At 37.3% G+C, this 16780-nt stretch overlaps 1 protein-coding gene across 3 annotated transcripts in view; it reads left to right on the forward strand.

Annotated features, from left to right (window-relative positions):
• The window catches only part of LOC124621807 (myelin expression factor 2), a 115723-nt gene that overhangs the window by 76537 nt on the left and 22406 nt on the right, over positions 1-16780 (forward strand). For 2 of the 3 annotated variants that reach the window (XM_047147244.1, XM_047147243.1), the window contains exon 11: positions 3221-3712. In XM_047147244.1, the coding sequence (XP_047003200.1) occupies positions 3221-3279 (59 nt within the window). In that variant the 3' untranslated portion in view covers positions 3280-3712. Of the gene's footprint in view, positions 1-3220; positions 3713-16780 lie in introns of those variants that run through there. The other variant, XR_006980571.1, reaches the window with a different exon arrangement.

Consider the following 16780-nt stretch of genomic DNA (forward strand, 5'->3'; position numbering starts at 1 on the left):
GGGATAGTATGGTGGGAGTGGTGGCCAGTGAAGTGTTGCAGTTTAGATGGAGGGTAGGAGAGAAGGTGTGGAGGGGGAGGGGGTAAGTAGCAGAAAGGAGAGAAATGAAAAATAAAAGAATTTAAGACTGGGTGTGGCGGTGAAATGACGGCTGTGTAGTGCTAGAATGGGAACAGGGAGGGTGCTGGATGGGTGAGGACAGTGACTAACGAAGGTTGAGGCCAGGAGGGTTACAGGAACGTAGGATTTATTGCAGGGAAAGTTCTCACCTTGACAATTCAGAAAAGTTGGTGTTGGTGGGAAGGATTGATATGGCACAGGCTGTGAAGCAGTCATTAAGCTGAGGGTATCATGTTTGGCAGTGTGTTCAGCTACTGGGTGGTCCACTTGTTTTTTGGCCGCAGCTTGTTGATTGTCAAGTCTACATAGAATGCAGCACAGTGGTTGCAGCTTAGCTTGTAGATCACATGACTGGTTTCACAGGTAGCCCTGCCTTTGATGTGATGGGTAATGTTGGTGACTGGACTGGAGTAGGTGGTGGTAGGATAGTGTATGGGACAGGTCTCGCATCTAGGCCTGTTACAGGGGTACGAGCCATTAGGTAAGGGATTGGGAACGGGTTGTGTAAGGATGGACGAGTATATTGTGTAGATTCAGTGGACGGCAGAATACCACAGTAGGAGGGGTGGGAAGGATAGTGGGTAGGACATACCTCATTTCAGGGCACGACGAGAGGTAATCGAAACCCTGGCGGAGAATGTAATTCAGTTGCTCCAGTCCCGGATGCTGCTGAGTTAAGAGGGGAATGCTGCTATGTGGCCGGACTGTGAGACTTTGGGAGGTGGTAGGATACTGGAAAGATAAGGCAGGGGAGATTTGTTTTTGTACAAGGATGGGAGGATAACGGTCAATGAAGGCTTCAGTGAGACCCTCGGTATGTTTAGAGAGGGACTGCTCGTCACTGCAGAGGTGACAACCATGGGTGGTTAGGCTGTATGGAAGGGACTGTAGACAGCTGCCACCCGCCTCATGCCAAGAAGAAAGTGTGTGTGTGTGTCTGTGTGTGTCTGTGTGTGTCTGTGTGTGTGTGTGTGTGTGTCTGTGTGTGTGTGTGTGTGTGTGTGTCTGTGTGTCTGTGTGTCTGTGTGTCTGTGTGTCTGTGTGTGTCTGTGTGTCTGTGTGTGTGTGTGTGTCTGTGTCTGTGTGTGTGTGTGTGTCTGTGTGTGTGTCTGTGTGTGTGTGTGTCTGTGTGTGTGTGTGTGTCTGTGTCTGTGTCTGTGTCTGTGTCTGTGTGTGTGTGTGTGTGTGTGTGTGTGTGTGTGTACTGCTGACAAAGGCCTTAATGGCCGAAAGCTATGTTTGTGTGAATATTGTTATTGTGCCTATTGCGGCTCAGCATCTCAGTTATATAGTGAGTAGCAACTTTCCTTCTCTCGTATTGTTACATTCCATCCTGGATTTTCCATTGTTTGAAAATATACAGTGGTGTAGAGTTGTGTAGACACAATTGGACACAATTGCATTCATGGTTCTTACATCAGATGTCACTGTATACTTAACAGACCCAAGATGTGCCGTCTCGTGGAAAGAAACTGATCTGAAAACCGCACCATACATTCACATAAGCTGAGTGCAGTGGATATTCCTCCCAAAGATGTGGTGTAGTTGAAGCCCATATGAAATGGTTCTGTGCATTCATGGCACCATGCAGCCTAAAATGTGTTGTCTGTCAAATGAATATTCCCCAGCTGCATCATCCATTTTTGGGCATGCCAAAAGAACAAAGGGTAAAGTCATAGTGTTGTAGCCTATCTAGGGGCTTCATTTGGTGCACATTCTGAATCTTGTAGGGATACCAGTGTAAGATGCACCGAAAAATCTTTCGAACTGTTGACCGTGCAAGAGGGAATTCCCATGACAGAATTTGAGGCACATGTTGCACTGTGAGCTGTAGTCATTTGCTGTCAGCTATAGCCTCAGCAACTTAACCAACTATTGCCATGGAAATGGGCCACCTTGGTCTCTGGTGCATCACCTAATTCACCCGTTTCCTCATATTGCTTCATCATATTCTTAGCCCGTTGACATGGAATTTCTTCACAGCTGTTTGTGTCAGCAGTATTATCACAAGGCATTGCAGCTATTGCTGTCATTCTGATAAAAATACTTCACCAGCATTGCACAGTCTTCCTTCTCAATAGCCATTGTGTGTTGTATGGAAAACTTCAATCCTTTTAACCCTTTACACAGTCACTTAACAAATGAAAGTAACATACTTTGCTTAGTGACAAACAGCATACTGACATCAAAACAGTAATATTTCTCATTCTGGCTGCTTACATCTATGTTGTCTCCTGGTGACTGAAAGTGGAACTGTTCCCTTCCTTTCTCCCCACCCCCTCCAGCATGCTCTGTGAGTGCACTAATTAATGATCTTACTTAGAATGTTTGAGTCCTGCAAAGTGTACACCCTGCACTGCAGCACTTGGAATACTGCCAGTTTAATTGTAACCACCCAGTATAATGCAACAGTTGTGATTCTCACTCATTGTTAAATAAGGTTTCCGGTTTCAAAAGGAACACTTATTGGAGCTTCTGTAAAAGATTACACGTTTTTCGCATCTAAAAATAATGCACAAACTCTAGGTAACAACACAAGCCTTTCAAAAATAAGTATCCTCATTAGGGGCCCAGTCTCCACATTTTATTGCTCAAAAGTTACCTAAATGCATTGGGCATAATTTTCCAAGAAGTTTTATAGATTTTGTACAGAACTTTTGTGTGTTAAACTAATATATAATTGTTACTAAGATATTTTATAAATGATTAGTCTGTTTGCAGTTGTGATGGACACACTACTGTTTTCAGCTGATTGCAATCTTGTGGTGGCCGGCTGTTGTGGCTGAGCGGTTCTAGGCGCTTCAGTCCGGAACTGCGCTGCTGATACGGTTGCAGGTTCAAATCCTGCCTTGGGCATGGATGTGTGTGATACCCTTAGGTTATTTAGGTTTAAGTAGTTCTAAGTCTAGGGGACTGATGACCTCAGATGTTTAGTCCCATAGTGCTCAGAGCCATTTGAACCATTTGAATTTGGATCTTGTGGTATGAAATAGTATACTAATTGCCAGTCAGAGTTTTTTAAAGTGATTTAAATTGTCTTCCGTCTCAAATTTTTCCCATCTGTATTTTCTCTCCCCAAGTTTCCTTAACATTTTTACAGATATGACGGATCGCACTCGTTTGGAAGGCCGTACTATTGATGTATCTCTCTTCTATTAGGTAAAGTGGGAAGAGTTAAAAAAGTCGCTTGTCATGTCTCATTTGCACCTAGAAATATAGAATCCATAGTATATGCATTTTCTTATGTGGTCATTGTAATGGTGTGGAAGTCTTGCTCTACACAGTCTTCGGAGTTCTCGTTTTTATTGTGGCTTCTGCAAAGAAGAATTGTGAAGCTGCTTTTGAACTTTTCTGACTTGAAGATTGTCCATTGTAGTTCGTTGACTTCATGTGTCGCTGTTTATAAATGTACTGTGTGTGAAATTCAGTGGAAGAACCTTTGTGTTAGGATTTTGTACTTTTAAAAGTTGTTTCTCACTACATTGATATATACTGACAGTAAACAAAATTCAGTAGGAACATTGTATTTTAGTTGGACAATTGTATTATTGCAGTCAGTCTTAAATAAATGAATGATTTCGTAAAAGTAAAAGGTGTTTTCGATTTTTGCTGAGGTATCTGCACGATGTGTGTCTGGCATGATTGTTGTGGTTGTTGTACAAACTAGATTCTCTTGCCCTCAATTCAAGAAATGTGTTGTATTCTTGTGGTGCGCGTTGAAAATAGTGTCAGTGAATCTCAGGCATTTGTTTGAAACCTGTTTGTTTTAAGTAAGCAGGTATTTGCAGCAGCTGGATGCAGTGTCATATTGTTTTCACTGCCCGTTTCGCTAGTGGATTCATCGCTGACATTGAACAACAGGCTGTTTTCGGTTTGGTAGTTACAAACCTCATCAGCTTGACAGATGTATTGTTTCCCCTGGGAAGTTGTCTGGTAAGTTCTATAGGCAAAGGATAAATAGAGTGGTGGTGATTGCACCTGCTTAATTTTTATTTTACTTTTGGCCAGTTCTTCAAGTAGTGCTCTCTGAATTTTGAGGAGTTTTATCAGTTTCCCTATTTGTGTCGATACATGTGTAATTGTTGTCTTGAGATATTGGTACTTCCATTATAAATTAGTATTAATCCCATTATAAACTAAGTTTTGCCATTACGGTGAAACAGTTGTTTGATTACAAATCTCTGCTGGACTGAAATTGTACGAACGCTACAAGGAAATGGAATGTTGTGTATTACAGTTAACTTTTAACTGGCAGTTTCACTGCATTTTTGTTACTTCTCTTCCACTTCAGCCGAAGTATGCTAATCTTGGTGTAACCAATAATTGGTTTAGAGTTGATTACATGTCGGTTGCGCGTACACACACACGCGCACACACACACACACACACACACACACACACACACACACTCACTCTCTGTTTGGGCTGTTAAACCTGAATAGTTAATGACACAGTATGGAGTTCAATTGTTTGAAAATTGGTACAAATGTTTAAAGGCATTCAAAATTTAGTTCAGTTGTAGGACACAAATTCTACTGAAGGTGGTAGTCTCGTAGGAAGTATCTTCGTGAGCTTATGCGTTATTTGTGTAAATCTTCATTCAGTTTTTGTGTTTTTGTTTGGATTTGTCTGGAATCTAATCTTCGCATTTATTTTGGTGCATTATTAAATACAATATGCAGCAGCTTTGTAGTATTGTGAGTGGAGAAATGTGACTGACCTTTTCACATACAATAATACATATGCTATTATTTGCAGCTTCTCATTTAAAGAATGTAAAAGTTTGTAAGAAAATTTCACACTCGCAAGGATGAGATTGAATTTAGTGTTGCAAAACAACTGTATCAAAGCTGTTGGTGTTAATGGTTTTTCTGATACTGTTAAATGTGTTGTAAAAGCTTTTGTAATTACTCACTCATAAGAAGGGAATGAGATGTATGAAGGAATTACTGAATTTGAGTCTATTTGTCACATATTAGTAAACAGTTTTTCTTTTAGTTGGGGTAATTTGGTAAATGGTGGGAAAAGTGTGTGGCCTGTTTTATAGTTACCTTTCTGTGCCTGTTTCTCAGTGTTGCAAATTTGTGAGCTTTCAAGCATTGTTTGCCAGTATTTGTGGATCTGGCTTAGACGACTCAGATAATTGATGCACTAAACTGCAGTGCAGCATACCATGTTCCAATAATATGGGCAACGCTACTTTCCTTGCTTAATGTTGGATCAATTTAAGTTTCATGTATCTGTGTAATGTGGTTATCAAATGGAGTTGACCATATACTGGTCTTTTATAGATGTTACACTTTCATTTTAGTCCATTTGGTTTAACCAACAACATACTAGAGCACCTCCACTTGTGGCATCAGAGTTACTGTGCAAGGAGGTAGGTTTTGGAAGCCTACTTTGAGATGACTGCTAATTTAATAGCAACTAAAAGTTCTGTAGAGGGTCTACTGAGATATCAGAAGTCATCATTCAGAATATTGAAAAATTTGAAATACGTGGGCACTCTGTTTGTCATCTGTTAACAGAAGTGCCATGTAAACTAAACTCGAATGTTCATTTGAAATTGAAATGTTAACTCTGGACATCGTGCTTTAACACTCAGTGGAACATGGAAGGTATTTTGATTTATATTTTTGGGTGGTGTTAGTTGGCCACATGTTTCATCTCACTACATTGAGATTGCACAGTTTTAATTTGGTTATACTTGTACAGATTCAACATTCCATTTTCTCAGTTTCTGTGCCAGTGAATGTATGTAAAGCAATGTATACTTGAATTACTTCACTTTGTGTGTGAAGATTTTAATATATTATGAACCATGATTTTTGTGTAAAGTTGCCAGTGAATTTGTCCTCTTATACAGTCTGAAATTTGGGAAAGTTCTTTGCACCATGTATGTTATTAATGTTGCCATTTGTACTGTTTTCATTTTTCTTGGCTTTTTACAAATATTTCAGCAAGTGCTTCTGTCTACTTTGATTCCCTGCTACCTGATGATAGAGAAATATTTCTGATTTTTGTGGGATTTATTTTGTGGAACTCAGTAAGCCATGAAAATCCTTCTCAGATCCTTCTTGTATTAATTGCTATTTTAATTGTGAACCTAGTTGCTGGGTTCAAGGTTGTACATAGCTGGTGACTTTAGAAAAAGGTGTCACAGTTATTGGAAGTATGTGTAGTGTGAAGGAGTAAGAGAGAGGTGCAGATAGATAAAATTTTAGAATGTGGTGTATAATATACTGTAAAGGCTGAGAGGTTTGTATGTTGCTGAAAAGTAAAAGAATGGTTCATCCTAATTAGGAAGCATTTTACTGCAACAGTTCCATTTCCATGACTTTGAATGATTTAGAGATGTCACTGTTTCAAGGCGAAGTGGATTCTACTCCTACAGTATTATAGATGTGAAAGTTCTATACTTTTCAAGGAAGTATTTTACTGTGTTTGTATTTTAGTGATTCTTCAGAAATGACGTTCCTAAGTAGTTCAGTCCACAGTAGTTACAAAACAATGTTCACCTTTCTCATTTATCTTCGTCTTTGTAATGAGTAGAGAACGTTCTTTGAAATCATTGCTTAAGAGTATTGTATAACAAAGGAAACCTTTTTCTTCTATTTGAAAGGTGATTGAAAATTCCACTGCCTTCAGTCAGTTTTTGTAAGAGAGATAAAACTTCATGGCACATAGTGTGTTGCTTACTACGCAGTAATGTTGGGCTACGTAAAAAAATGTTTGACAATGTTACAATGTCTGCAAGTTTAAAAAAGTTATTGTCATATTTCTGGCTGTTTCTAAGTAAAGAAATTGGCATGTTGTCGCAAATGAGATACGCATTTTACTGATACAAAGGTTGTTGAACTTTGAGGAACTAATGATGTTGCTTCCATTTTTTTCCACTGGAGAGAAAACTTGGCCCAAAAATTCTTCCTTTCCCTGCTATTCAGAAGGGGGAGAAATCACATGAAACCAAATATGAAGTGACATTTCAGCAATAAAGTCTGTGACCTTAAAATGAGGTTACTGCAGTGTATCCACTTAACATGCATAGTTCAACAAGTGCCTCGTGCTTGTGTGGTTGTCGGCTATGGCCTAAAATTTTGGAAATTTCTGTTCTACACTTGGGTGCACTGGCACACAGTAGAACTTCAGAACATGTAGGGTAGCCAGGTGGAAAATGAGATCACGTGATAAGTTTGAAAGCTGTCCGATGCTTATGCATCACACATTTTGAAATAATTTAGATTTAATACTTTCATTTCCAGTACAAAACAAATGTAATCCAACCAAGAAATCGCATGCAAGTGTGATAAATAATAAGTCTTCAAAAAATCATAACTATTATAAAATATTTATGCAATGAAGTAACAATCGAAAATACCCTTTCGTCCACAGGTGAAAAGAATTCTAAATGTTTGCTTGTAATATTAATACAGCAATTCAAACAGAATCCAGGATTTTTGAATCAGTGTACATACTGTTCTGTCATGTATGTAGGCTTGGCCCATTTTAATAACTTCTGCATTTGTTCCTTGTGCCATGCTTTTTTTCCCCATCAGTTTCTCCTGCTGTTGTACAAGGTGAGTTTGTTCAGAAGGTCTCTTTATCATAATTTCCATTGCTGGCAGCTGTTTTTTCGTCCGGCAGCACCATTTGAATCATCAAATGTTTATTATGTAGAGAATGTGAATTGCAGTGTAGTATCATTTACAGGAATTACCATGTTACGGGCAAGGGTCTTCAGTTCACATGGATAATATTATTTTTAGTACTGCCTATCAGTACCATTTATACATGTAATATAATCGCCAACTGCTAAAGATCTTGAGTTGATTTACTGGTGTTGGACCAATACTTCCACCATTTTATGAAGTTGTTTTTAAGAAATATAACAGACCCTTACAGTTCATTCTTTGCAATCAGGCTTTGTGGCTACTGAAAGTAGTATGCCCACTTTCCTAGTTTTGCAGATACATATTTAAAATAGTCCTTTAATGTAATACTATCCTAATGTAATGTATTTCCAGGCTCAAGAGTCTTAGCTTTGGTGAAACTGTTGTAATTATCCATGTAAATTTGAAGACCAGCTTGCTGCTTATTCACTAACCTTTCTCAATATGACCTTTCCTGCTTAAGTCCCATATTATCAAACATATATGTGTACATATCGTATTTATAAATAACTGTTCATAATGTTCAGCATGCGCATCATGTTTTAAATATATATATTCTGTCACTCTCTCTCTCTAAAAGAGTAAGAAAACTATTGTGGGTAATGCAATTAAGACATTTCCTTAAAACTTCTGCCAGATTAAAACTGTGCTGGACTGAGACTTCAACTGGGAACCTTTGTCTTTTGTGGGCAAGTGCTCTTCAAAATGCTCTACTGCTTACGAAAGTCAAAGATCTACAGTTAGTCTTGGTCCAGCATGCAGTTTTAATGTCCCTTGAAGATTCATATCAGTGCACGTTTGGCTGCAGAGTGAAAATTTCATTCAAGCCATTTTCTTGTTTTACATTTTGCTGTATGCTGTGTATCTGGATTATGGGTTAACATTTGCTACTGCTTTGTCGCCACTGTCAAGTTTATGTATTGGGAATCGTCCTCTGGATCATATAGTTTTCCTTATTTTTATTTATTTGTGATTTGCATTGTTTCATATGAAGTTGGGAGAACTTTCCTGTAAGGCTTCATCAGGTATTTGGGCAAATACACACACAAAATGTGGACAGTAGACTGAATAATATATTTTTGCAGTGTGTTATGCAATCCTCCTGTTCTCTTTTGTTTGGATCATCAGAATCATAACACTGGGTAATTGGCACATATCTGTGTGAAATCAGTGCACCCATATTTTTTCAACAGTTAAAATGTTGATTATTGTTGTTCTACTTTTGTTCAGTGTATCAACCACCCACGGAGAGAATATGATAACAAGTTTTTTCTGTTTGTGTAGTGTGTGCTAAAGTACCTTCTGACTGCAAAACTTACAAATGTGAAGAGTTGCATACAAAACACTCTTCATAGTACAAAAATTTAACTACACCAGACTTTGATCTTCAGTACCTGCCAGCATACAAAACACTTCCTGTTGTAAAGTGATGGATTTTGTGCAGCTGGACTGATTTTTGTTGTACAAACTGTTTTACCTTGAGAATTTTGAGCCATCGGGCTGTGACAACTGAGTGAAAAGATCTCCAGATACAGATGTAGTAATCTTTAAATTACATGGTTATTGGTTGATATGTGGCATAAGGCAGCGGATGCTTTCTCACCCATTCCAATTGTCGACCAAAGTTAATTTTTATCTTATATTGAAACCCTTTACTGAGACGTACAGACTTGGACGAAATGTTCTGACACTTTTATTAATGGCTATAGCTTACATTGATTAAAATAAGCCTTCATGATTATTGAAAACTTTATAGCATATACGTCCACTGTGTACAGTAATGAGACTAGGAAGATAAATTCCAAAAAGATTCTGTACAATTTGAAAGTAGTATTACAAATTCAGGCACCGTTTTACTGTAAAGGTAGTGATGTAGGTAGTACTCTGGATTCAGTATATCACTTAATTACCACCACCTATCCAATGCAAATTGTTGTTCTGAGGCTGAAGCATTCTAAATAAGCTGCTCTGATCCTGGGGTGTATTTAGTACTCGCAAACGTTGCTGCAGGATATGTTAACTTCTAAGCCCTTTATACTATTGAGTGAGTGGTTAATATTAAAGTATTTACCAAAAATGTACATCCAGTATCATTCATTTGTCATATATAGTTCACTGTTCCGAAAGTTCGTGCTACATGCTACCACCAGATCTATCTCATACTCATTCCTACAGTGTGATAGATTTTGTCAAGTGCCTGTTGGGTTTTGTTGGCCCTGTCATTATAAAAAGATAAGTCTCTGCTACCATGCTGGTTTCCAATTTAGTTGATTGTGGTGTGCATTTTAAAATATGTTGAATGTTCAGATAGAATAAATCTATATGGATCACACATTTTATGGACAGGTTTTCTTCCATCTCCAGTCATTGTTGTGAATTGCCTTTTGAACACTTGTTCCAGTAACAACTTATGTTTTATTGTTTTGTCACTGTGCACAATGTGTTGTAATGTTCTCAGCAAGGTAGCAGTTGCAGATATACCATCAGAAATTTATTTTCAGTTGCCTCTTGACTTGGGTTGAAAAATTCGTAATATTTGAAACGGGTTAATCTGTGATTTAAACATAATTCATGATTCATTCCTGTTCATGCACTGTTGTACTATTTCTGACAGTTTTCTGTTAGAATGCCATATATTACTTTGTATAATTAAAAAGCAATCAAATAATCACAGCCTGTGTATAATTGTATGCAACATAAAGTACTTCCATGTTGCGATACATCAGCATTTAGCAAGTGAAGTTGTATATCTGGTTACTGAATTGGCAATGGGACACAAATAAGTCTTCAGTTACATTTGAAACAGTTTAAAAGTTATCTAAGTAAATTATTGCTGTATGCACTCATTTCAAATAGTAAATGTTTACATTCAATGTGAACATCATCTTGAAAAAATGTTGTGCAGGTAGAAAATAAAAACTTAATTCAAAGAGCAGTGAGGGAATGTCGGGGATTAGGATAATGGTGTTGCACATAAGCATACTTTGTGCACAGGTGAAATGGAAAACAGATCATTGCTGCTTTCAGTTTTCTTTGTACTGCAATCTTCATGTTTCTGATACAGTTCAGAAACATCATTTTTAAAATACTTCACTTCAGCAGTTGGCAAATGTACATTGGAACATGTTTCTGGTCACGTAACAATTTTTATAATTGCCATTACACTGTCAGTTTTATTGTTTGAGCGGACAGGATGTGAATGAAACAATGTATGGAGTGTGGAGGAATATTGTGTTCAGCCTCAGGAAATTAGTCATCTCTACATTCAAAATGATAAAATTACCATTGAAATAAAGGCAGTTTAAATCCAGATTGTATTGAAAGGAATGTGTGGCTGCTGATTTGTTTTACTGCCTTACGATGCTACCTGTCTTAAGGTAGTAGTGCTTGTCCATTCTCTGCTGGAAGATTAGAGTGGCAGTGTACCAGAAATTAACTGTTATTCATGGTAATTGTCACTTCATGATGAATTTTACTGTTCTCTGTTTTAATGAATTTTGAATATGGAGTCTGAAAGTCCTGAACAGCTGTTTCCATTGAAATTGTCAAAAGTTTCTGTACTTCAGATTACAAGTACGAAAATTCTTACACGATTGTCAGTCTGTCACAATGCTCACACCTTAAAGATGTCACTGAATCCATTTCAGTAAACCATTGATAACTTAGATGTGTGAGGCATTGATTCTTAAACCAGCATTGACAACAAAATTTTAGTGCACAGGTTGGAACAGTTTATCAATTTTTTTTTTGTAGACTGTTTGCTATATTCAGAAATTAACAAAATTCATTTTGCATCAAAGCAGAACAATTCTGCAGTAAAATTTTTCGTGTTCGGTAAGTTATTGTGGGTTTTGCTTGATGTAATTTATGGGATCGTTTAGATAGTTCATTGTTATGTAATGTAGTTGTTCATATACTGCTGCTGAAGACATGCAAAGTATTTTCAAATTTTTGCTAATGAGTTTTTTCCAGCGTCAAGAGTGCTGTGAATTTCGATGATGGTGTTGTGGCTCTCAAACTGCGTCTGATAATCTTCACTTGATGTCCTGTTCTGTGTGAGGCTGGTCAGAAGTAACTAAGTAATGCCTTTCTTATGAAACATAAATACTCTTTCCTTTTATTTATATTTAAATGTAACTCATGTATAAATGTTTATACAAGTTCTGAAGAATATCGTTAATTGGTCAGGTTTCTCTCTTGTATCTTTGTTGCTCTTTGAGAAGTCTTCTTGGTATTCACTTGCAAAGTGCTTATAAATTGTAAATTTCATAACTGTAGCCACCGTTTTAAGTTTTCTTTGGTGTTTTGCATGTTTTTAACAATTTATTCTTAGAACTGTAAGAAGTGTTTTTTTACATTCAGTATAGTAATAAGTCGCACAAAATAACAGCAGTTGTACGTGTAACATTTTAATAGCATAGCTCCATGTCACTTATGTTTTAAAAAATGCATTATTCAATGTAGCATCTGCATTCACATAGGTGATGATGGTAAATTTTACATATATTGCATAATATTTTCACAAAGTAAAGTGTCCATTTCATATATCGAATTATAAATAGTCTATAAAATTTGTCTCCACATGCACAAAATATTTAAACCTGCGAATTGCACACGAGCTAACAAGATTAGTAGCCGAGCAATTTGTGCAGCATAAGACAGTAAAGGCATGACATTACAGCAAATATGATGGAATTTAATTTGAACTGTAATTGGTTGTGGTGATACAAAACTGTTCAAATGAAACTTACACCGATACAGCTTTTATGTAGGATCTCGGGGTGAAATGGAAAATGAGTAATTACTCAACTACAAAAAGAGCAAAATGAAGCTATTCAGAATAGAAGGAAGAATGTTCCTTAGATTTTTGAAAGTGGAAATTATTGAAGTAGTGTGTTGTTGAAAAACATGACTATGTGAAATAAATACTGAAATAATTTTATGCTAAATTTGTTGAGGTAAACACAGAGGGTGTTTAAAAAAAGTTTTGCACAGTCTCTAATTTTTTATTTTTTACAGGAGGAGAATGAAATTTTTTGTGAACATACGTGGAACATTGAGCTAGACATTGAGCCTACTCAGTGTAGACTCCTTCAGGTGTGACTCATGTGGCCCAACGTTCTTTCAATGATGTAAATGCACTTTGGTAAAATTCTGGGGATTGACTTTTATAACATTGCTTGACACAGGAAATAAGGTCTTTCTCAATATCAAATGTTATACCATGCAGGTGGCCAAAGGGGTAAGAATCGGGCGAAGCCAAGTCCAGACTGTAGGGAGGATGAGGAACAATTGTCCAACCAATTTTCCTGATTTTCTCCTGCGTCATAAGGGCTGCATTGGGTTTGGCATTGTTATGGTGTAGTCTGATGAGCTGATCCTAAAGGTGTGGTCTGTGGGTCTTGAAAGCACATCACAGCTTGTCCAGTGACAAACCGTAACGGCTCTAGTTAATTGTGGAGCCAGGTTCCAAAAGTCATTGAAAATTACACCACATTGATCCCTGAAGGAGACTCTCACCTTTCGTGAAAGTCTTTGTCTCTCCTTCCGAGGGGAATGCAGATGATGCCACTCCATGTATTGGATTTTGCTCTCAGGTTCGGACGAAAACAACCATGTTTCATCCTGGGGAATGACGCCATCAAAACAGTTTCCACTCCTCAGTAACAGTCTTCACAAGACTGTCGCACACATTCCTCCTCCTCGTTTTCATTTCTCATGTCAGTAATCTAGGCATCCAATGTGCACAGAATTTTCTGTACCCTGGTGACTGTACCAGTGATACCACACTACCCAGTAACAAGTCATTTCAGCAAGCTGTAGTCTTGTTACACATCTGTCAATTTGGATGATGTGATCAATATGTCTCCTTATTCACATCACTCACTGCCCTCCATGGTCTACTGCATCGTGGATTGTTCAGTAGAAAGGAATAACCTTTAAATCTCTGCAACCACTGCTGGATAATGCTGTGATCTGTGTCCTCTCCATAAACAGGGAGCAACTTCCTGTGAATTGAAGTGGCAGTCGTTGCCAATCTTGAAGAGGAACTCATGGTGGACCATTGTCACAACCTGACATCTACTTCACAGTCCATTATGGCTCAACTGAAAATAAAATAAATTACTCTTATATACCAACTTGTAGCTACACGTTCAAAGTATGTTCACAAAAAATTTCATTCTCCTCCTGCAAAAAATAAAAGAAATTAGATGACCGTGCAAAACTTTCTGGACACCTTTTGCAGCTCTGCCTAGAATACATCAGGTGGATTACTTCCTTATTTTGAATACCAAAATGTAATGCCTAAAAAGAACGATGTATCAAAATATACCTGAAATTATGTGCAAGAAGTTGTGGCATAGTGAATTGAGAATTTGCACAAAATATTGAACAGCAGTTGCAAGAAGTATAATTAAAGATGTGCCAGCAGTATAAAAAGGTGTCTACTTAGACTTTCATACTTCTGGTATGAAAGACTGAAGCTTCGATAATATATTACAACATTTCATGTAAAGAAGCAGTGTGTTAAAATCCTTAGCCACTGTCTTAAGTTTGTTTTCCACAGTGTTCCTAAATCGGTTCAGTGTTCCTAAATCGGTTCAGTGTTCCCAAATCGGTTCAGTGTTCCCAAATCGGTTCAGTGTTCCCAAATCGGTTCAGTGTTCCCAAATCGGTTCAGTGTTCCCAAATCGGTTCAGTGTTCCCAAATCGGTTCAGTGTTCCCAAATCGGTTCAGTGTTCCCAAATCGGTTCAGTGTTCCCAAATCGGTTCAGTGTTCCCAAATCGGTTCAGTGTTCCCAAATCGGTTCAGTGTTCCCAAATCGGTTCAGTGTTCCCAAATCGGTTCAGTGTTCCCAAATCGGTTCAGTGTTCCCAAATCGGTTCAGTGTTCCCAAATCGGTTCAGTGTTCCCAAATCGGTTCAGTGTTCCCAAATCGGTTCAGATGAATGGTAAGATGATTTCCTTAAAAAGGCTGTGCAACTTAATGTTGAAGGAATAATCTTCTCATGACTTGTGTGTGAGGTAGCTGGTTAGGGAGCAGACTATTCTGGTAACTGTTAATTTGAGAGCAGTCACAAATGGTGGTATATTGTGATTTCACTGCCATTAGTATGTCTGCACCTTTGCATAAACATTTGACAATGGCTAGATATACGTGAATACTATTTGTGGGAGTAACAAGAGCTGTAACTAAATATTACTGCTTCTGTGAATCATGTCACTTTCATTTTGAAACAGAAAGCACAACACAGAATTTCTTTAAGGTAAATAGGATGACTGAAAACTCCAAATGTGGATGGTCAGGCAGGTGGAGGCTTCCTAAATAACATGAAATGATGATTTCCTTTAAGTATCTGGATTTGTGGTGCAATGAATTTTTGAAAGGATACTGTACAATTTTCTGAACTGACATTGTAACGATATTCTACAGCCAATACTATTACTAATATAAATATTGCTGTGGAAAGAAAGAAAACTAGGTGACAAATTGTGTGTGCTGTAAAATTCTTCACAGGAAGAGAACCTCTCACCGCCTTTAACATTATACAAGTTTATACTTTGTCTTTAAGACAGCTTATTTTCCAGTCTGGAATTCCTGTAAGTGCACCAGTTTGTTCATTCTCCACTTGTGTGTGAATCAGATGCTACAGTGATGAAAAGTAATGATTTGTTTTATAATAGCAAAATGACTAATCTTAATTTTCAGTTATTGAAAAATTGTTCAGTTTAATGACAACAGTTCTCACACAAGTGTAAAAACTGTTCAAAGAGTAATTATGGGTGATACTGCAATTTGTCACATACATAATATAGAGTAATTAAGAACAGCATCATAATATTACTAGGAAATAGGTGCTCTCTTGTTGACTAAATACTCGTCAAACAAGTATTTGAGAACAGTCTTCAGAAAAACTTGTTCTTAAAATTGAATGCATGGCAGAATATGACACCGTTAAAAGCTGGTGTCTTAACAAATTCAGTGTAAAGTAATAGTTCGTTAATAACAACAAATTTTGTAAATAGTCATATCAGCGTTATTTGTTTTTTTTCCGGAGTTTTAAAATGTGGAGGCTTCCCAGGTGTATTGTCTCAGATTTTCGGTTGTTGAATACTTAATTTTAGCTTCATATGCAGACAAAATTTCTGTGCTTTCAGAATCCCACTTGTCACTTGTTTATAAATTTTCCACTCCATTGTAATCCTGTAGTGTGACAGTAGTAGTTCTGTAACATAAGCAGCAGTGGTATATCTACAGTGTATAGGAAAATTGAGTCGATCCACATTGCCCACTCTTTGTAATAGTGCAGTGTCACCGATAAGATGACATTGCTTTCAGATCTTCTTTCAACCAATCTGCTGATACTTGTTGGTTTGCCTTTGAATTTGAAAATATATTCTCAACACAGACTTAATCACAAAAGGTGCATGAATCTATTGGATGTTCTGTTTCTGGTAAGAGATTTCTCTGTGGTAACAAGAGATACCAGTATTTAAAATTTAACAGTAGTCCACGACAGCTCCTTCGAACATACCACTGCGAATTTTATTTGCAGTAAAGATTTTACCTTCCTTCCAAACTCATCTAAGTTGGTTTTTTAGTATTCTTGTGTTACTTTCATCTTTCATGGGTCAAACATCTTCCAATGTGGTACATAAGTAGTAGGTTTGCTAGAATTCCTTAAAAGGCTATTCATGCCTTAAAAAAACTGCTGGTCTTGGGCTTCGATATTTTGTATATTTCATTCTTCTAGAAATTTCAGTAGTGTTCGTTCCAAAACATCAAAAGAAATACTATTTGTTGACAGACTGCAGTTGCTTATTCTCTCCTTTTTCTATTTGGCTGTTACATACATTGACTAATTCTCATGTTTGTTTTGAGAAGTTCAATGGAGGAGAATAATCCATTCCTTTCTACTTTGTCACATCAGATCTACTTAATTCTGCCATGCCTCTCAAGTAAGATTTAGATTGTTTAAGGTTTAG

This window comes from Schistocerca americana, chromosome 7 (assembly GCF_021461395.2).
Source record: "Schistocerca americana isolate TAMUIC-IGC-003095 chromosome 7, iqSchAmer2.1, whole genome shotgun sequence".
NCBI classification, from domain to species: Eukaryota; Metazoa; Arthropoda; class Insecta; order Orthoptera; family Acrididae; genus Schistocerca; species Schistocerca americana.